General features: G+C 36.0%; 3 protein-coding genes and 1 long non-coding RNA gene across 9 annotated transcripts in view; 2 read left to right on the top strand and 2 right to left on the bottom strand.

Annotated features, from left to right (window-relative positions):
• The window catches only part of mthfr (methylenetetrahydrofolate reductase (NAD(P)H)), a 38,419-nt gene extending 35,492 nt beyond the window's left edge, over nt 1-2,927 (bottom strand). Inside the window, exons 1-2 of one of the 4 annotated variants that reach the window (XR_015497226.1) lie at nt 2,837-2,925; nt 665-905 (exon numbers count right to left, since the gene is read on the bottom strand). Coding sequence is in view for 2 of the 4 variants with exons in the window: in NM_001281840.1 (NP_001268769.1) it covers nt 665-900 (236 nt within the window). In the remaining 2 variants the exon portion in view is untranslated. 4 annotated transcript variants of the gene reach the window in all.
• Nucleotides 2,928-9,064: 6,137 nt separating this feature from the next.
• LOC101883933 (serine/threonine-protein kinase pim-2) lies at nt 9,065-12,370 on the top strand. Of its 2 annotated transcripts, XM_087265479.1 has the most exons (7): nt 9,065-9,805; nt 9,871-10,021; nt 10,748-10,842; nt 10,956-11,006; nt 11,094-11,469; nt 11,574-11,747; nt 11,852-12,370. In XM_087265479.1, the coding sequence occupies exons 3-7, from the start codon at nt 10,840-10,842 to the stop codon at nt 11,977-11,979; spliced, it is 732 nt and encodes a 243-aa protein (XP_087121605.1). In that variant the 5' UTR covers nt 9,065-9,805; nt 9,871-10,021; nt 10,748-10,839; the 3' UTR covers nt 11,980-12,370. The 2 variants fall into 2 exon arrangements, with proteins under 2 accessions (XP_087121605.1, XP_087121604.1); XM_087265478.1 differs by having other exon boundaries at nt 9,065-10,021.
• Nucleotides 10,633-16,184, bottom strand: LOC147842867 (uncharacterized). Its single transcript, XR_015498514.1, has 3 exons — nt 15,829-16,184; nt 11,824-11,949; nt 10,633-11,737 (listed from the first exon to the last, which is right to left on the bottom strand). It is a non-coding gene; the product is annotated as an uncharacterized LOC147842867 (long non-coding RNA).
• Nucleotides 15,676-21,442, top strand: part of ppih (peptidylprolyl isomerase H (cyclophilin H)) — a 58,000-nt gene continuing 52,233 nt past the window's right edge. The window contains 2 exon segments of one of the 2 annotated variants that reach the window (NM_001009902.2): nt 15,676-15,712; nt 15,881-16,081. In NM_001009902.2, the coding sequence (NP_001009902.2) occupies nt 16,016-16,081 (66 nt within the window). In that variant the 5' untranslated portion in view covers nt 15,676-15,712; nt 15,881-16,015. 2 annotated transcript variants of the gene reach the window in all.

Genomic DNA, 21,442 nt, shown 5'->3' with positions numbered 1-21,442 from the left:
TGTATTTCAGCTGTTGCCATCAGGACGTCGTTTTAGGGTTCCTATTTGCAGGACAAATAGAACCAGAAATTCTTTTATAATGGTGGCCATTAGGTCATTAAATGAGTCCAGGGGAGAGGGGGATGTTTCTATATACTGATGTATGGATGTTGTGTGGTAATATTTTTTTAATGTGTACATGGAACTTTGCCTGTGTTACGGTACCTTGTTGCAATTTTAGTTTCCCTAACGGGATAATAAAGCTGAGTCTGAGTCTATAGGTGAAGTAGGTAAGCTAAATTGCCCGTAGTTTGTGCGTATATGGATGTTTCCCAGTGATGGGTTGCAGCTGTAAGGGCATCCGCTGCCCTAAACATATGCTGGATAAGTTGGCGGTTCATTTCGTTGTGGTGACCCCAGATTAATAAAGGGACTAAGCCGAAAAGAATGAATGAATGAATGAATGAAAAATAGAAGCAAAGGCAGCTATAAAAAGATAAAAGTTTATCCTTTTTATCTGTAATAAATAAATTAATTAATGAAATAACATTATTATAATATATATATATATATATATATATATATATATATATATATATATATATAATACATTTTAAAACACAAATAAATCTTGAAAATCATATTACAAAATAGTCTCCAATGTTTTCATGAGTTTCTTTCCTACCTAGAGATAAGATTGACCGCTCCAGACGATGTGCGAGGTGGGAAGAACTCTAAAGAGAACCAGTGATCCCCTGACTCGATACGTCGTTTCATTTTGTCCCGTAGCCGGTCGGTGCGGTCAGCGTCCGGTACTGGGGTGGAGCATCTGGAGCTCTCTCTGGAGCTCTCTCCGCTGTTACTGGCCCCGCTGGAATCACTCTTAGAGTGCCAACCCACGTCAGCTCTTTGGTTCACCATATTTCCTGTACCCAAGAATGAACATGGACCCAAAAAAACATTTAATTACAGGATTACATCAAAACCTGCGTACTCTTCAAACGTACTACCCTTTGGTTACGTTTGGGGCTGTTTTTGCTCCATTGACTTCTATTATAATGACATTTTTGATAGCAAAGCCATGACATCATATTATCATGCATTCTTGATTGTTGGTAGTTTTCTCAGTTGGCAAGTCGTAAATGCGTCGACTTTATTGTTGCTCATCAGTTGGCAGCATTACCCCTTTAGATAGGCTGGTGAATCTTTTCAAAAATGTCTTGGCTGGGTAAAATCTGTGTAACAGTTTAAATGAAATTTCTCTAATCTTGTAAGTTATTATATATTTTACAGACAAAGACCAAACTTTTTTCCATTGAATCTGGTCATATCCGTCCAAAAAAAACAACAACAATGTCACATGTCGGGTTGTTACAATTTCCTTTTGAAAGAGAGGCCTGATTTTGTATTTACTTGAGGAAAGTTGTGATAAAAAATATGTTTTTCCCACTGACGTTTCCAAGGAGTGCAATGGCACAGACGAAACAATAGAGGTTAAGTTGGTGTTATATTCGCACATTCATTAATTTAGCAGTCTCTATATTGTTTACAATGTTACTTTGAATATTCGATCTTAATTAGCATGCAAGTATGATTACTAAACAGCATTAACACCATCTAATTCACTGTGAACAATGCTGTACTTCGATAGTCATTTGCGGCTAATATGATTTCCCTATTTAGAATTTTATAAGAAGAATACTTTCCTGAAATTATATTATTAAGGAGAATGTCTGAATATCTGAATATAAAACCAATTTTACCTCTATTACGAAACACTGGATCTCCACCGTAGCCTCTAAAAAGCATTATAACACCTTTAGGAATTGCATTCATTACAATGGACAATTCTTTTGGAGTCACCAGGAAACCAAATTTGCATAAAAACTCTTTATAATTTAGGAGAAGACCTTCCGAATTAAATAACTGAGATATGGTCAAAAAGTTTTTCTCAAACCAACCATTTAAAAATAGAGATTTGCTTTTATACAAAATGATTGTTCCAGATAAAATACTGATGAGTGTTTGTAAATCAATGACCATGCAAGTGAAAATTGCATAATTTATAAGGGATTCTAGCGACATTATAGTTACAAATCAGAAGAAAAGGGAGAAGTTTTAAACTGCAGATGTGATGACGTCACATCACCAGCTGTCATGGTTGTAAAAAAAGTCAGACACACTGCGATACAGAAATGTGTTCTCAAACTGTGTCGTTTGAACCTTTGTTGAATCAAATTTAAGTTAGACATGTAGATTTTAGTGATACTTGACAATAAAGTAACCACCATATTATTATGATGTAAATGTTTTGACTACTGACAACTGAAATGTGATTAAGGTTACTCCCTGATGGTACAATCACCCCACGGTTCCTACAATGAAGTCCAGATCAAGACTAATTTTTTATTTACACCATTTAAAAATAATATTTCGTTGGCAATATTATGGCAACATTATGGCGTGTCGTATCAAAACACAGCATGCAAATCTATAGTAAATGCTCCCGATCTCGTGTTTATCACAAAAACAAATGCCTTATTTCACAAGGACTGATCAAAATTATAAATAGCAAAATGCATTCGAGTCTCAGACTGGATGTTTTCTGAAGACGCATTTATGTCAAAAGAAGTTACTTTTAAAAGCATATATTTTTAATACAGACAATAAATGCAAATAAACATCGGTTTATATTACATGATAACTCATTTTAGGAAACTTCGCATATTGTCCATTGATTGAGGGAGACTGCACTTGAGCATGCAGGTCCGAGAAAGAGCACAGGTCCCTTTAACTACGCTAAGCGAAACCGTCATGACGACCTTTTAATAGTATTAAGACGTCTTTCCTTAATTACCTTACCCTTTTCCCGATTCGCCAGAGCTTATGAAAGGAGACTGCAGTCCCAGGGAGGCTCTGTGCTTGATCTCTGGCTAAACAGCATGTGCGGATAGCATGGACGACAAAGAAGGTGGTGTTTTGATAAGCCACGTCCATTACACACGAGTCACGCCTTCTCTAGTCTAAAGTGTCACCCTATTGGCTGCAGGGTCTGTCATGGCGTATGATGTAAACACACCGCAACTCACGTTGCTCACGTAAGTCTACAAATTCTGCTTGTGTTATTAAGAAAAGACCATTTAGATAAGAAAAAATGCGCTCACTATACCAAACTTTTCCCATTTTATAAAAGACTTCAAAGTATATGTAAATCTTTTAGAACAATCACAAAACAGAAAACTCTGAAAACATTTAAATTCAGGTTAATGTCTACTTTTTATTCTGTCAGGTAAAGTTAAATGAGCTATTTGAATTCATTCATTTAAATGAGCTATTTGCATTTAATTATTCATTCATTTATTCTTTTCGGCTTAGGCCCTTTAGTAATCTGGGGTCGCCACTGCGGAATGAACCGGCAACTTATCCAGCATATGTTTTACGCAGCGGATGCCCATCACTGGAAAACATCCATACACTCACATTCACACTCATACACTACAGACAAATTAGTTTATTTAAGGCACCGCATGTTTTTGGACTTGTGAAAGAAACCGAAGCACCCAGATGAAACCCACATGAACACGGGCAGAACATGCAAACTCCACACAGAAGTGATCCAGCCAAGGTTTGAACTCGTGACCTTCTTGCAGTCGATTGTGCTACGCACTGCGCAACCGCGTCACCCTGCATTTAATTAATGTAAAAAAAAAATAAAAAAAACTCAAAAAAGCCCACTGCCTGCCTTTATTATTATTTATTTGTGGCAAAGTAACTTTTTTGTTTGTACATATTTTAATGTCTATTATCTGTGATGTAGATTTAGAAGTGTTGTATTTGTTTTATTGCTGTTGTGTTGTAACTCTCTTCATTGAAGTTTAAATAAAAATCATTTAAAAATGCAAACCCACAAAATAAATAAATTAAAATCTTAAAATTGTAATTTGTTCTGTAAAATCTTACTCTTTTGCTTCTTTTAAAAAATTGCAATTTGAGTAAAATGTAGTTTTTTATAAATAAATAATAATTAAAATAAATAAACTGGTGTCTTCAAAAGTTCAAATAATACTATAGTTAAATGCATATATATATATATATATATATATATATATATATATATATATATATATATATATATATATATATATATATATATATATATATATATATATACACACACATACAGACACACACACTCACCGGCCACTTTATTAGGTACACCTCACTAGTAACCCTCCTTTCCATTCAAAACTGCCTTAATCCTTCGTGGCATAGATTCAAAAAGGTACTGGAAATATTACTAATAGTAATAGTAATGGTACTAATAAGCCCAAAGTGTGCCAAGAAAATATTACACACATACCATTACAGAACGACCACCAAACCTGAACCGTTGATACAAGGCAGGATGGATCCACGCTTTCATATTGTTGTTGCCAAATTCTGACTCTACCATCTGAATATTATATCAAAAATCGAGACACTTCAGACCAGGCATTGTTTTTCCAATCATCTATTGTTCAAATTTGTTAAGCCTGTGTGAATTGATGCCTCAGCTTCCTGTTCTAAGCTGACGGGAGTAGCATCCGGTGTAGCCCATCAACATCAAGGTTGGACATGTTGTGCGTTCAGATGTCAGGTGCAGGTTATTTGAGTTACTGTTATCTATTTTTGGCGCTGTTGAGCCTCCTCTGACCCTTAACAAGGCATTTGCGCACACAGAACTGCCGGTCACTGGATATTTTCTCTTTTTTGGACCATTCTCTGTAAACCCTAGAGATGGTTGTGCGTATCTCAGTAGATCAGCAATTTCTGAAATACATAGACAAGCCCGTTCAAAGTCACTTAAATCCCCTTTCTTCCTCATTCTGATGCTCAGTTTGAACGGCAGCTGATGAACTTGACCATGTCTACATGACTAAATGCATTGAGTTGCTGCCATGTGATTGGCTGATTAGAAATGTGTGTTAAAAAAGCAGTTGGACAAGTATACCTAATAAAGTGGCTGGTAAGTGTGTGTGTGTGTGTTTAGGTGGCCACTTACCGGCCACTTTATTAGGTACATTTCTAATCAGCCAATCACATGGCAGCAACTCAATGCATTTAGGCATGTAGACATGGGCAAGACCATCCTCTTTTTGGGTGAACGATTGCTTGAAGTTTAGTGTTTACTTCCACACATTTGGTAACTTATCTGGAATATTATTAAGGGATGTAACATAGAACATGTCCCCTAATAAAATGATATGGATCATACATATGGAACCTGTATTACTTCGCTTATTTTCAACAGCATCAGTTTTCCACAATATTTTGAGAAGGTATAAAGTCAGTGAGTGCATCAGTTCATGTTCTTATCTTCTGTAATAGTTGTGTTGTTGTCCTTGGTGTGACAAGATGAATTCTCAAATCATACGGTCAATACTGAAGACAAAACAGTGTCCAGGGAAATTTTCTGGAAAAAAAAAAAGGAGGGGGGGGGGCACTCATGGATCATCCAGGCGAAGATTTAGGAGAGTGTTATTTTATTAAATGATATTATTTGGTCTTGTGGTGTATATGAAAACATCTTTTGTTTAAAATTACTTATTTAAGACTCAGTACTCAATATAATATGATGCTATTTATGTGATATTATTACTGTACTTGAATTTTTGTTAATAAAATATGTCGATATTTAATCTATTGAAACTGATACATAAACTAAAATGCTGGAGCAGTTTTCACATTTAGAAGTTAAATCATATTTGTGTTTCCCCTCGTTTTGTGAATATGAACTGTCAAATTTACAAATTTCCATCTACATTAATAATTGGCTTTGATGAAGACGACAGACTGACCTCTACTGGACAAAGACCTGAACTGACCAGCAGCATTCAACATCAGAGCCTTCTGAACTTTAAACACAGCTGTGTGTGTAATATTAATGCTGCATGTGATTAATACCGTCATGTAAAACCATACACCACAGTATGCTGCAAACTACTGTCAGCTCTTAATTCAATTCAATTCAACTGTTTATTGTCATGTGCACAGTAAGGAAACACGTCTCCCTGTACAATGAGATTCTTACTTTGCCGTCCACAGTGAAGTCATACACACAACATACACATCATACACAACATACACATAAATACACATATATACACAGAAGTGACTGAAGATTGATTGTAAAATGTAAGTATATAAATATCTATGAAAGTAAACAATATGTAAACCTGATTTGAGTAATGAAACAGATGTAAACAGTGTACAGTGTTTATTTTTTTGTTTTTTTTGGGTTTTTTTTTTTATTGTGCTTATTATGCAAAAAGTGCCTAGTGCAATTGGATTATGTGCAAAAAAAGAATAAAAAAATAAAATAGTGCAAAATTGGATGGAGTATGTAGTGTTGTACTGAGCAGAAAAAGAGACTGTTATGTGCGTTGGTTATCTGTTATGTGCGTTGGTTATCGTTGGTTAATACAGTCATACATGAATGACATCCAAAGACAATCAGGATCAGGACAGTAATACAACTCCAGTAAGCAGGAAAATCCCCCAAACAGTGATGAGGGTCAAATTTTGAAAGATGAGCCTGAAAAAATTAATAAAAGTTTTCCACTGATGTACGGTTGTTAGCATAGGATAACATTTAGCCAAGATATATGACAATCTGGAATCTAAGAATGTAAAAACAAACAAAAAAAAAACTAAATATTGAGAAAACCGCCTTTAAAGTTCTCCAAATGAGATTAGAACACACATTACTAATCAAACAAATAAGTTTTGATAAATTTACAGTAGAAATTTTCCTCCTGGGACCCAATCTTTACATGTTCTAATGATTTTTGGCATTAAACCAACCTTATTTTACAATTATTTTGGGGGTTTTTCTGTGCAACAAACAGAATTATTTAGAGCTTACGCAATTTTGTAATTACCATTTTGTGCTATATTTATACAAAATATACTATGTATAATATAATAATGTATAATTATATAAGAATTTCCTAAAATACACTTCAAACCAATACAGAAATGAAGGCAGATCACATTCTCTGTCAGTCTCTCTTTTGCATATTGTTTTATTGTATGTAGCTAGACTATATCTAGTTAACATAGAGGAAGATCTCTGTAGATGGCTTCATAATCTTGTTCTGTGAGCACAATCATCAGTTTTGTCATCACTGAGATATTAAAATACTCTATTTAATGAAAGGAAATAACTGAAATTCTAGCTCTAAAGTTTTTGAATTGGCGGTGGCTTTTCTGTTTTGACAGTACAATGCAGATGTGAACCTGCGCAACAATGTAGTTTTTCACATGCAAATGGTTTATAAGACTGTACATGGTTGTTTTTTATAGCACACTGGTGCTTTCAAACTGTAACATTACAGAAATGGATTCGTGTTTTTTTGTAATCATTGACTTTTTCAAGATTGCAATAATTACGTATTACAAAAATACATTGCACATACATTTATTTTTTATATTCACAAGGAAGGATCATACATAATAATTAAGTCCATATAGAGCAATAACAACACAAGTAAAAGTGTTTTAAAATAGCAACAGTGTTTTCTTTTTGCTTTACAATTTTGGCTGCTAATGAAGTAGGCCAGTGGTTCTCAAACTTTTTTCATCAAGTACCACCTCAAAAACAACTTGTCTCTCCAAGTACCACCATAATGAGCAGTATTGAAATACAGTAGCGCAGTAAGCCCAGTAAAGCAGCTACAGCTCTTAACACTGTACTGTGCTTATATGTAAAAAACAAACAAACAAACAACTAAAAATGTCAAGATTTAAATTAAAATGTGCTTTTAAAAGTTAAAAATGGTAGGTTACTGTTCTTAAAGTAAAAAAAGAAAAGTGCTGTACTTAAATGTAAAGTATTATCATATAGCATAGCAAATTCATCAACATCTGGAAAAGTACCTGAAATGTAACTTCCATGTGCCAGCACAGGCATGTACACTCAGTTCTATTCAAGTTTATTTGTATGCCGCTTTTCACAATAAATATTGTTTAGAGATGCCCAAACTAGGGCCAAAGTTGGCCCATGGTAAGCTTTGATTTGGCCCACCATCCCTTCTGAGAAGAGAGGGAGAATGAATGGGATGGTTTCAAAATTTGTCAATTTAAATTTAATGTAACCTTTGCTTATTTTAATATTAAAAGCTAAGTGAAATTAAAAGTTTTAATTAGATGATATAAATTAAGTCAGATTTTGTTTAAATGTACATACTGTCAGCTGAAAATACAGAGACTTTGATGAGCAAATCAAGTCAAAATAAATGTGATTATGTTTAAGATTTAGATGTTTAGATTTATTTTGTAATATTAGGAAATAAATGAGGAAACTATCCATGGCAACTATAGTTTGGTATATTTACCTTCGGCCACGGCTCTCAATAATTGGTTTTTGGCCCTTCATACGAAAAAGTTTGGTTAAAGAAGTGCTCATTAATGCATTACAATCAAATTAAAATGATTATTTATTCTAAATACACACTATGAGTCTAATCTGACTTTACTTGTCGGCTATATGTAGTCACAAACACCAATTTCACAAGAAAAAATGTGTCTTTAGATCACTAACAGCGTTCATCACCGCTGGGCGCAATCATGCATCTAGGACTGAACCATTACGGGCGAGGGAGAAAGGAGGGGGGCGGGTCAAATTTACGTGAACATATTTTTTATAAGTTGTAGTTGTTTAGTTTAATACAGATCAGATCAAACGATTTTAACACTATATAAAGGAAAGACTCTCGCCCAACCAAACACACATCTTGTGTTGACATCCTTCAGGGAAATCAAGCATTAAACACCACACCCCCTCCCCACATAATTGCGATTATCAATAAATAATTAATGTTTGTGAGTGATTCCAGCTCGAAGTTTGACGAACGAGATATTGTAAAATGTAATAAGAAACTTTTTAGAAAAGAAGAAATGTTTTTAAACACAGCTAAGATTTACATTTTCGGTAGAAAACATCTATTTTCTTTTGAATGGCGCTGCCTTGCGCTGCTGTATGCAAATGAGCCATGACGTCAAACGTCCCATCGTATTCTTATAATGATGTAGAAGGCAGACCGGCTCATTCTCTTACAACAACTCGAGCGAGCTGCACCGAATAACTATAGATCTGCGTTTTACGTCTGATTTATGGCGTTTTCAGTTGATTGTGATATTACAAATATTCAGTTCGACGTTGATAACAATTCTCTCGAGTTTGGAAAGAAACCTAAAGCAATGGGACGAGTTAGAAAGAGAGTAAAACAGTTCTGTAACTGGGCCTCTCGGAAATCCGGGAAAGCCCAGCAGAACCAGTGCACATCCGAGGGCGATCTCGAGCACCGGAGATGTTCTGATGACGAAGCCGGACCGAGCAACGCTACGTTCATCTCCCACATTCACACTGGAGCTGGTGTTTCACCAAGCCCAGCACCACAGACAAGAGAGAAGAAACTTAAGAGGCTCTGGAAATGGTTTTCTCGGAAATTCAAGAGAACTAGAACCAGAGCCCCACAGATCCAGCTGAGCAGCCCACAGCCTCAGAGATCTCCTGACGGCGAAGCTGCGTGTGTGTCGCCGAGGACAGTTCATGACGAGCGGGTCAACAGGCGCGTGTCTATCCAGACCCCTGTGAAGACCCCGTCAACAGAAACTGAACGGCACGACGACACTGAATACTGGGACTTTTCTGTATCTTCTCTTACCACAGCGGGAAACAGCGAATCCGACCGCGATTCAATGCACAGCTGGCACTCGTGCGCGTCTTCGCTTGGCACCCCGGTTCGTGAATTTGACCGCGCATCAGTGTTAAGTTGGCACTCTTGTGCGTCTTCGCTGGGTACCGCGGGCATCAGCGAATCTGACCGCGCTTCAGTGCACAGTAGGCAGCCTTGTGCGTCTTCGCTGACCGCTGAACACCACAACGATGAGGAAAACGCTTCCAGCGAGGACTCCAGCGTGTCCGAGGACAGCACATCTTCCTCATCGGATTTTTGGAAAACAGAACAGGAAACCACATTCAACTGGGAAGGAAATACAGGTCAGTTTATCAGGTGTTTTTATCCTGAAGTACATTGTACTTCACTACAAGTTATATAACAATCCCAAACTAAATATTGAGCTTTTTACTCCACTGCATATGATAATGATAGTTACTTAAGTTCTGAGTGAACATATTATAAAATATATTACAGAATATGTTATTACAAATAGCTCTATACTATAACTTAACTGTATTCATGAGAAAAAAATGTTCCTTTAAGAAAATATTTCTGAAGTGTTTTTAAGAATTGCACTAAAAGCATTTTGAATCATAATCATTTTTAGCTAATCAAGATTTTTTGAATCTGACCAGGTTTATATGTCAGCAAGTACTGTTGTGAAGTGTTTGAGATTATTTAAACCACTGAACCTGACCCGTGCATGCCAAGCTTAAACGTTTGAGTGTCTGTCTACCATAACATGGCTCAGATTGGGGCTGCATGATATATCAAATTTAGTATGCCACATCCATACAGCAGAAAGTTCCTATATAGTTATGTGTCAGAATAATAAATGAGCAGATTTTTAAACATACCTAAGCCATAATATACCTATAATATAGATATCAGACAATTGATCTGATTGAACCAGTCCATTATAAGGCACCTTCAATAATAATAGTTTATTAAAATAGAGCTATTCTAAAGCAATCTTCGCTCAGATTTTTGTTGGTTTAAGCTTATAAATGTACTTCATTGTTTGTTTCTTTTTGTTTTATTTACAGGTAGAATCTCCCAGGACTATAAAATCCATCACTTGATTGGTCAAGGATCAACAGGAGTCATCTATGAGGGAATCCGTCTGTCGGATTGCCGAATGGTTTGTTTCAGACATAACAAAAAGATTTTGGGCTTTTCCCTTGAAATGTAAATTTAACGAATGCCGCATGACTGGATCGTGTGTATTAACTTTTGCTTTCTCTTGGTCAACAGGTGGATATCAAATGCGTGAAGAAGACAAAATCAATGGAAAGAATCACGATTGTAAGTACACACTCGCAACATTGTTAAAAATAGTCTCCACTTCAGTTCAATCACATCTCACTAATACGTCTATTATCTCTCCTGCAGGAACCATCTGACAAGACTGTTCCACAAGAGGTCGGTTTGATGACTATGATGAGCAGAGGTCCGAAGGTTCCTCAAGTAATACAGCTGCTGGACTGGTATGAGGCACCAGATCAATACATACTGGTGCTGGAGCATCCCAAATCAGCTGTGAGCCTGGACCAGTTTGTATCCTCCTGTGGGAACAAAATCAGCGAAGCGAAAGCACGAGTGGTGATGCACCAGGTGATCACTGCTGCCAACGCATGCTGCGAAAGGGGAGTCTACAATAACATCAAGCTGGAGAGCCTGCTCATCAACCCCCACACCTTGCAGGTCAAACTGATGGACTTTGGCACCGGAAGCCGCATGAAGGATACTGGCTATACAACATTTTGGGGTATGTATGATAATGGCCACAATTTATGTGAAGTTATTTTGTTAATATGGATATTTAGCGAAAAAGCTAACTGCATTGGGACTAAATCTTTCTCTTTCTTCCAGGCTCAAGGGCTTGTATTCCCCCGGAGTTCTATCAGAAGGGAAGGTTCCACGCCAAGCCTGCAATCGTGTACTCTTTAGGCAAACTGTTGTTCAGGATGCTGTGTGGACGCTACCCTCATATGGAGCTCCACAAGATTGTCAAAAGAACCTGGCAGCCTGAAGACCTATCCAAAGGTGAGCGCATGTGGATGATGAAACAGGATCTTAAAACATGTGATCATTTACACCAACCGTAAAGTTTTCTAATAACCTGACATCTCCCCCTTCTTTCTTCACAGAAGCCGTAGATCTGATCTGCTCGTGTCTGCAGAGTAAGCCAGACAAGCGGCTTTCACTTGACGAGATCCTTCACCAGAGGTGGTTCCAGGTCTTCATCCTGAAGCCAAACAACAGACGAAAAGATTAAGAAGATCAGAACATCCAGCCTCTTCATCCAGCCGTCAACACCAAACTTCTCCTCTTCATCGATCCACTAACACCGAACTCCTCCTCTTCATCCAGCCGCTAACACTAAGCTCCTCTTTTATATTCAGCCAGAAACTCCGTCAAGCCACGAACATGGGGCAGTTTGTGGCTTTACGAAGAGAAAAGGCTGAATGGGGCTGGTGTTTGTGGTTGCGTGGAAAGGAGGAGCTGTTTGGGGCCGGTGTTTGTGGTTTGATAAAGAGGAGGAGCTGAAGGGGGCCGGCGTTTTTATCTGGATGAAGAGAAGAAGATTTTTCGTTTATTTTTGGAGATTGTAAATAAATGCTTGTTCTGTATGTAATGAATAAAAATGAATACTTTTCACATATAAAGTGTTTTCATTTCGTTCAATATTAACTTAATGCACTCCTATAGTTAAAGTGTTGAACTGTCCTGTGTTCACCTAGCAGTTGAGGTTGCCAAACAATGGCGTTATATTGTTTTAGGTTTTACAAAATGGCAGTGAGGCCTGTATACTTCACAACTTATTTCATTCATTTTGACTTTTATAGCACTTTTTACAATGTAGATTGTGTTGAACAGCTTTACATAGTTCTAGCAGATTAAACTGAACTACAACTGTGACAACTGGACTGAAGCGGTTTAGTTCAGTGTAATGTGAATGTCACTGCTTAAAGCCAAAACACAGAAGACCAAATCCAACAATGAGGAGCTTCACAAGTCCCAAATCAAGCAAGACAGAGGGGACAATGGCGAGGAGCAAACTTCACCAACAGACCCTTTCCACATGCCAACACAGAACTACCCACAGAGATCTCACCCAGTCAGCTGTATATTAACTACAGATAGGGTTAGATGGTGACTACGGCTGTTTTCTGCATTCAAGGTGAGACATCTGACATCATCTATTTTTTTTTTTAGTAACCGACATCTGAAATTTTAGGCTTCTATTTCTCACAGGTAAACAGTCTTCCCCTCAGGTACATCTCATGTGCTTTATTCAGTGTTAAATGATAATAATGTGACATTTTACGTGACATTTATTACCATACTACTGAAAGCAGCAGCAGATAGTTCACCTCAGATCAGGGGTGGACTGGGACAAAAATTTATCCCTGGCACTGTAGCCACACCAGCCCACATTACCACACCGACACAGCCCCACCCACAGACACGCACATTCACTATTTAGTGTACAGATGGTGAAATAATATGATATTCCTTTCCAGATTTTGATTATGTCCGGGTAACCTCGGATTGGGTCGGCCGATCTTGAAACCAGGCGGCAGTTGCCGATTGGGCCACATGCTTAACATTTATTATTATTATTATTATTATTATTATTATTTTTATTATTATAATTATTATTATTATCATCATCATAATATCACATCTAGCAAGAGATAAAAGCTGTCTGCACTTAAAAACAATACAAATTAAAAAAAAAAAAAACTGACCGGCCCACATTTAAAAATTGGTCCGGCCCTTCTGGCATTTGCCAGAATTGCCAGCTGGCCAGTCCACCCCTGCCTCAGATCTTAAAAATAAAATAAAGTGTTTGAATTTGAACATTAGGACTGTGACTTCAGATATCAGTTATTCAGCATGTACATATAACAATGTTAAAGAGGTTTATGTGTGGAGTTTGTATGTTCTCCCCTTGTTCGCGTGGGTTTACTCCAAGTACTCCGGTTTCCCCCAGTCCAAAGACATGCGCTATAGGTGGATTGAATGTTAAATTCGCCATAGTTTATGTGTGAATAAGAGTGTACGGGTGTGTCCCAGTGATGGGTTGCAGCTGGAAGGGCATCTGCTGTGTAAAACATGCTGGATAAGTTGGCGGTTCATTTCACTATGGCGACCCCAGATTAATAATTTCTTTTCAGACTAAGTTGAAAAGAAAACGAATGAATGAAGAGAATCTGATTTTGTTTTGTGTGAAAATTGCTGTTTTTTTTTTCTTAAAACCCTTTTAAACATTGTGATGTAGGCTATTGTAATTTTTAAGATTTTCTGACCCCAATACCCTTGTGCAATTATTTTTGGTCACTTAATCTTTTTTCAGTGTTTGCCCCTTTTTAAGTTTTTGCCGTAATTTCCATTTTAACCACGAGATGGCAGTAACAGATCATCCTCTCAAGCCTTAGTAAGACTAGTACACTACTAATTTGAGTTTTCTTTTTTTATAAACAAATACAGAATTATACAGTACTATACACAAAAATAAATGCCAGAGTGTGTGTGTGTGTGTGTGTGTGTGCGTGTATATATATATATATATATATATATATATATATATATATATATATATATATATATATATATATATATATATATATATAAACATATTATTTTCTTTAAGAATATTACAAGTCTTCTTTGCATTTTTATTAATAATGTTCACCAATCTTGTGCAGTAGTCATTTGTCGAAGGAAATAAACTAAATTTGGCTTTGATCCAGTCCATTTTTTATGTAAATGAAACTTTTCCCAAAAAATAAAAAGTTGTACTAGAAAGGTAATTTGTTTTTACATGTGTTAACATAATAAATGCAAATATCAAAACTTTTTAACTTGAATACAATATTTGTTTTCCTTCTTAGAATATTTTCCACATCCACCCCAAAAGAATCTTGTGTATATACAATCACAAAAGATGTGGACAAAAGATTCCTTTTCCATGCAACAAAAATCACAGGAATAATCAATATTCAAATTAAATCTCTCTAAAACCTCTTTAGCTGGATATGCACTATGAAAAATTTTAAATGTAATTTCTTTTACTTTGTTATTTATACAATATATTGCATAAAAACGCCAAGCTTTTTTCCAATTTATATTTATAAATACATTGGTCCATTTTAAATTATTATATATAACTGTATCACCTGTTGTAATATTTCTAATATATTCATTAGTTTTCTTTGTTTAATAATATCAAGATCTCCCAAAAAAAGGTTATCTTTAACATATTTGCTTCTAAAGATTTATTTCCATACGCTCTTATAAAATGAAGAAGCTGTTGAGAGATGACATCAAATACAATAGCATACTCTTTTGAAGTATCTGGAAAACCAAATTTATCTAAAAAAATCACTGTAAGATAATAAATTACTACTAGTTTGAGGTGTCACCCTAGTCGAGGAAAATAGTTTTTATTTAATTAATTTACTTATTCTGCTAACAAAATTTCACATTCATAAATGTAAATAAGATAGCGAATTTTAAGGTGTTGATGGCTGAATTATGCTTATATATTAGCAGTGTCAGAGACTCTCTAAATAAGAAAGCCCTACACACTTTAAAACATTGTGAATTCAACAATGTAAGTTATTTATTTCATTACTACATATGTACATTCTGTGTATTTGTATTTGATTTATACTTACCCACTGGCATGTATATTTTTGTGCTGTTAAAATGTCCCCCACAGTCCAAAGACATGCGCTATAGGTGAACTGAATAGACTAAATTGTAGTGTGTGTGATTGTTAGTGTGTATGGATGTTTCCCAGTACTTGGTTGCAGCTGTAAGGGCATCCGCTTCGTAAAACATATGCTGGATGAGTTGGCGGTTCATTCCGCTGTTGTGACCCCTGATTAATAAAGGGAGTAAGCCGAAAGAGAATGAATGAATGACTACGAACTTACTAGAATAACGGTTACAAGAGGTTTGGGGAATGCATGAAGAGATACTGGTCACGTGTTATTAACGTACTTTACTTAGATTATTTAAATAAATATAAGGCTGTTGACTGTATAAAAAATAGTTTGGAGATCGCTTTATAATCCACATAGCAATTGTTTTAACTAATAGACGTAAACAATACCTTTTTTATGGTTTCAAAATGATTCGTAAATGTCCCTCGGTTGTTTCCGTAGAAAGTCCTCCTGCTTGCTGTAGCGACGTCATGGTCGAGCAGGTTTGAACCGTTGTATGAAACTCATGCTGTGGAAATTGGACACATTCAAAGCAAACATTTCTGCTGTCTGAAGCGATAAAAGCCTGAAACAGCCATGAACGTTCAGCCGTCAAATCCCAACAACCCCATTGTGTTCTTCGACGTCAGCATCGGAGGGCAAGTAAGTTTAAATGCCACTGGTTTACTGATTAGCTCATCTGCTAACGTTACTGTTAATTGACACACTGAACGCTTGCTCATGGTCTAAAGAAACGGAAAGTCTGGACAAATTAACTAATTATAAAAAGGTGTTTTTTAATTAGATATTTAAAAATAATATTACTTCTGGAGAGGTCCAATATATGTAAAGAGTGAGGTAAAGTTGGTGTTTATATTCTCACATTTGGACTTTCTTTATTAATAACATGTATGTGTGTGTGTGTGTTCATATATATATATATATATATATATATATATATATATATATATATATATATATATATATATTCAGAAAAATATTATTTGCTGTTAATGGTGTGTTCAGGTCATGCTTACATGTAAGTTCACACTGAATATTCAAAGTACCATGGTAAACGTATAGTAGGAATATATAATATAATATAGGGAGCGTGTCACAAGTCAGTAAACAACAAATTAACTTTCTTTTCTTCAAAAAGTCCTTTTTATAAGATATATTTATGAAAAAGTTATTTATTTCTTCTCGAGAGGTTCACTATATGTAAAGAGTGAGGTAAAGTTGGTTTTATATTCTCACATTTAGACTCTCCTTGATAATATAGTTTCAGGAAAGTATTCTTTGCACATTATATAGAAATCATATTAGCGGCCAATGAATGTTAAAGTATATCATTGTTGACAGTCAAATAAATAGTGCTAACGTTGTGTTCAAGTAGGCATGGGATTCTGACGGTATGATAACCTTGGATGTTTTCATTTTTGATGACAATATATTTTATTTTGAAAAATATTTACAATATTTTGGAACTGTAACTAAACATGTCAGGTTAAATAAATTATTGACTTCTGTTGTCTTCATTTGTTTAAAAAACATTTAAAACAATTTAAAACATCTTTTCTGCTGGAAATACTGTTGTTCTAAAAACAAAAACAAAAAAAAAAGCGTAAATAAAACAATTTAAAACGATCATAGTCCTATGCTTATGTTCAAGTCATGCTTACATGTGAGATCACACCGAATATTCAAAGTACCATGGTAAACAATATAGGAACATGTCACAAGTTGTCACTAAATGAATATGCAAAATTTAAAACCAACTATACCTCAATTATGTAAAGCTGGCAGATATAAAAATAAATATAAACTACATGGATTGTCACATATTTTTTGATGTGCTGTAATAAATTTGAACGTGCCTTTTTTTCTTATTTACCAAGTGTACGTAGACATTACATGAAACACGAAACAAGATCATAAATATTTACCCTAAAGTTTTGGCAAAGTCATTGAAAAGTCATGGAATTTCAGTATGAACCCTGAATATAGACACCGTGTCAAAAGTTGTCACTTCAAAAATGTGCAAATATAGTCAACTTTACCTCAATACATTATTGTATTACAATCAAAATCATGAAAGTTAAGGTTATTAGTTAACACAAGTTTTAGTTACTAATGATTATTATGAACTAATAACTAATTACTCGAGACAGTAGGTACTTATGTCGCCTCACAGCAAGAATGTCGCTGGTTCGAGCCTTGACTAGGTCAGTTGGCATTTCTGTGTGGAGTTCGCATGTTCTCTCCATGTTCGTGTGAGGCTCCTCCAGGAGGTCCAGTTTCCCCCACAGTCCAAAAACATGTGTTACAGGTGAATTGGGTAAGCTAAATTGTCCATAGTGTATGTGTATGAATGGGTGTGTGTGGTTGTTTCCCAGTGATGGGTTGCAGCTGGAAGGGCATTTGCTGTGTAAAACATATGCTAGATAAGTTGGCAGTTCATTCCCCTTTGGTGACCCCAGAATAATAAAGGGACTAAGCTGAAAAGAAAATAAATGAATGAATTACTCATTACTTGATCAGTTATACCCTAACGTTTATCATGTGTAACAGTAGTGTCCATGGAGAACATTTAAAGATCGAATCTTATAACTTGCTTGCTTATTAATAATATATAATTATATTATAATAATACTAATATTGATATTCTGTGCCTGACGATCAGGTGTCGTGGTCTTGACCAGTGGTTCTCAAAGTGGTCACAGGACAATGAAGGGGGGTCGCCTGGTGATTTTCAAAAATCTAATTATATTTATTAAACCATAAGAATTACCATATTTTATCCATAAACTACTGAAAAAAATTGTTATTTATAGTTACTATATAATATATAGTTACTATAGCAGCTTATAGTTAATAGTTTTATTGGATTGCGACCCCTGAGGTAATTACATTATATTTGATATAATTGATTTTATAATACCAGGTTAAACTTTCTGGCACATTTACAGCACTGACATAAATTTAAAAAAATTAAACGAAGAATAGACTTGGGTCTGTTGGTGTGCGAGCGCTGTTGCATGCAAAGTTTCTGTATTTATAATCGCCTCAGAGGATATTGGGGGTCGCCAGTCACTGGCATTATTTTGGGGGTCTCGGGCAGAAAAGTTTGGGAACCCCCTTGACCTTTGACTACCAGCCGTTCCACAATACACCGGCCTCTTACGGCTCCCCCTGCAGGTGGTTGGCCTGCATTAGGATGGTCTTGCGTCGCTCCTTCAGGCTGAGCCCTGCCAGGTTCTGTGGGGTAAAACCCAAAGACTGTAGAATACTCAAGACATGTTACTCGTATACTTTTGAATGGGGAGAAGTGTAATTGTCAATATGGGGAATGAAGCCCCGCCTTCTAGTACAGAAGCCAATCAGCGATCGCTATATGGGGAATAAAGCCTGCCTTCTAGTACATGAGGCAATCAGCGATCGCTACACAATGACAATTCTCCAGGGGAGGGGCTTGGACTAGAAGTGAGTTTCTGCGGATTTTGTGTGATACGAACGTTTAGAAATGTAACCAAATAGACAGTTGTTGTTTAATCTTATTGGTTTTCATAATATGTAATGTAATCGTAATCTTGGCAAGTAGTTTTGGAGAATTTGATGTTTTACTATTCAAACAGAATGCTCAACTGGTGTTTCAAAGATGGCTGCCAAGTGAAATGACTTGCCTTAAAGGGACTTTGTAAAACCCAGCTACTAGGCGCTCGCATACGAGCCCCATTCCTAGGCTTGTCTCCATGGTAGGAGTGAATTTTCTTTACTTAAAACTGCTTTAAAACTTTAAACTACTTTTAACTTAAAACTGCTTTAAAACTTTCAGTCCAAGCTTTCTCAAGCCAGCCTAAAGTTTGTCTCGACGAACTTTAATAATCTAGTTTAAAATACTGTAGTTATTTCCTTAATTTGTCTTGACAACTGACAACTTTATTGGTATATAAATTAGTCTTTTTTTTGGTGCTGTTAAAACCACCATATCAAACCTGGAATTATTTTATAAAATTGTTGTAAATCACATTTTAATGCGCAAATAATTTGATCAGATAAATCGCTATTAGATTTTTTTATTTCTCCAAATTGTACAGCCGTCGGACCAAAAGGTTCTTTGTCCAATCCAAATGTCTTTTCTGCCTGCTAAAATAAGTATTTGCATTAAGCTCTGCTGATCTTGTTTGCACAAACACGGATATGTCATCGAACAAGGCGAACAACAACAACCAAACATTCCTTCAACAAATGCCAGAGGCAAGAGCGTTATAAAACAATGTAATCTGACGCTTTTTTTCTCTCTCTTTTGTTGACATTTGAAGATCAGGTCCGTCTGTATGTGTGTGTGCTAATGTGTTTGGAGGATGCTTTACAGAGTAGTCATGCAGGTAGGGCAGGATTTTTGGTTTTCAATGCTAACTAACTTTTGCTAGCCTCTGCCAATTTGTCCACCTCTACCTTTTAAAGTGTTAGTTCACCCAAAAAATAAAGAGGGTGCTCACTGCAGAGCCATTTGAGGAGAGGTGAGCTCCAGAGAGGGGGAGCATGAGCTGTCGCTCCTCCTCCTGTAAGCTGTTTTAATGCGTACACCAACCCCACCCCTAACCCTACCCCCAGTGACATCACTCGTAGAAGAAGTGCAAAAAAGGTGGAGCTCAAGCTCAAGCTCCCCCTCTCTGGAGCTCACCTCTCCTCAAATGGCTCTGCAGCGAGCACCACTTGAAAAAGTAGGCCCAATCACAGTTCCAGCCCTTAACCCTTCACCTTGTTCCCTAGTTTTACTTATTCACATGAAGGGGTGTCTAGGGATGCAACGGTTATAGATTTTGGTTATACGATTATAGTCTGAGGAATAACCACGATTTTTATGCATTCATTAATTTCAAAACACTTATTGCTGCTCAGTAACCAATTAATACAGCACAAGATATTAATAAAAAACAAACAATAGTCAATTCCTCTCTTTTGACTTAAAAGTAAAAATAAACGGTTTTGGCATTTAAACATAAGTTATAATTTTACTGTGAAAGTAAATGACAGAACAATCAATGAAATCAATAAATTAATTAATTTTATTTGTATAATGTAAATCTGAGCTACATATTAGCTAAGTATTTCTCTTTTAAAGAGTACAAATGTAGTGAAAAATTGCTGAACCTGTTTGAGAGGCACTTTTGATCAACTATAATACAAAATTCTTTGGTATTTTTCTTTTGTTTGTTTGTTTTTTTTCCTCTTTGGAGTAGAAACGTGCGTATATTTCATACCAAGTATGAAGCTGACCAGTCCAGTTCTTGCCGTGCGCTTCCATTGGAAATAACGAACTTGCTCAAAAACGAGATATGTGAACGGCCCTCAGTTAAGACCCTCTGCCATAGTTCAAATCAGCCTTTAATCTGGTGTGTATGCATATTAGCCGCTGTGTACAAGCTCTGAACTTTAAACTAGCGCACAATTGACGTAACATAACTTTTAGTTGCAGCAGTTTTGTTCAGTGCAGAAACATGTTGTTGAGAAGCTTTTACAGTAATTAACCGTGACAAGTTAAAGCGCTGTTAATAGTGAAATCGGTTAATCGTTCGATAATGTTGCGTGTAAAGCAATGAAGGCATCATTAGTCTGGATGGTGGGAACCCTTGTGTCAATGGAGGAAGAAGGAGCTCTCAGATTTCAATTAAAATATCTCTGTTTGTAATCTGAAGATGAACAAAAGTCTCATGGGTTTTGAATGACATGTAGGTGGGTAATTAATGGCATAATTGACATTTTTGTATGTACTAATACTTTAAGATGCTGTCTTTGTTACCAGTAGACAGCTTGACTGCTCACTATACATTTTAGAGCAGAGCTTGAGCATATTTGGGAAAGGAAGAAAGTCATTTCACAAGTTTGTTAGTTTATTTCGACTGCATTTTGTCTGACATCTTGTTTTTTAAAAGTAAAGTTGGACGAGTGCATGTGCAGGTTCACCTCTGTTTTATTTTTTATACTGAAAATTATGGTTTTATTTTGGCATTTTGCCCC

The sequence above is a fragment of the Danio rerio genome, chromosome 8 (genome assembly GCF_052040795.2).
Source record: "Danio rerio strain M-AB ecotype USA chromosome 8, GRCz13ab, whole genome shotgun sequence".
Taxonomy (NCBI): domain Eukaryota; kingdom Metazoa; phylum Chordata; class Actinopteri; order Cypriniformes; family Danionidae; genus Danio; species Danio rerio.
Note: the sequence above shows the minus strand (reverse complement) of the source record. Positions and strands in the feature narration are given on the sequence as shown.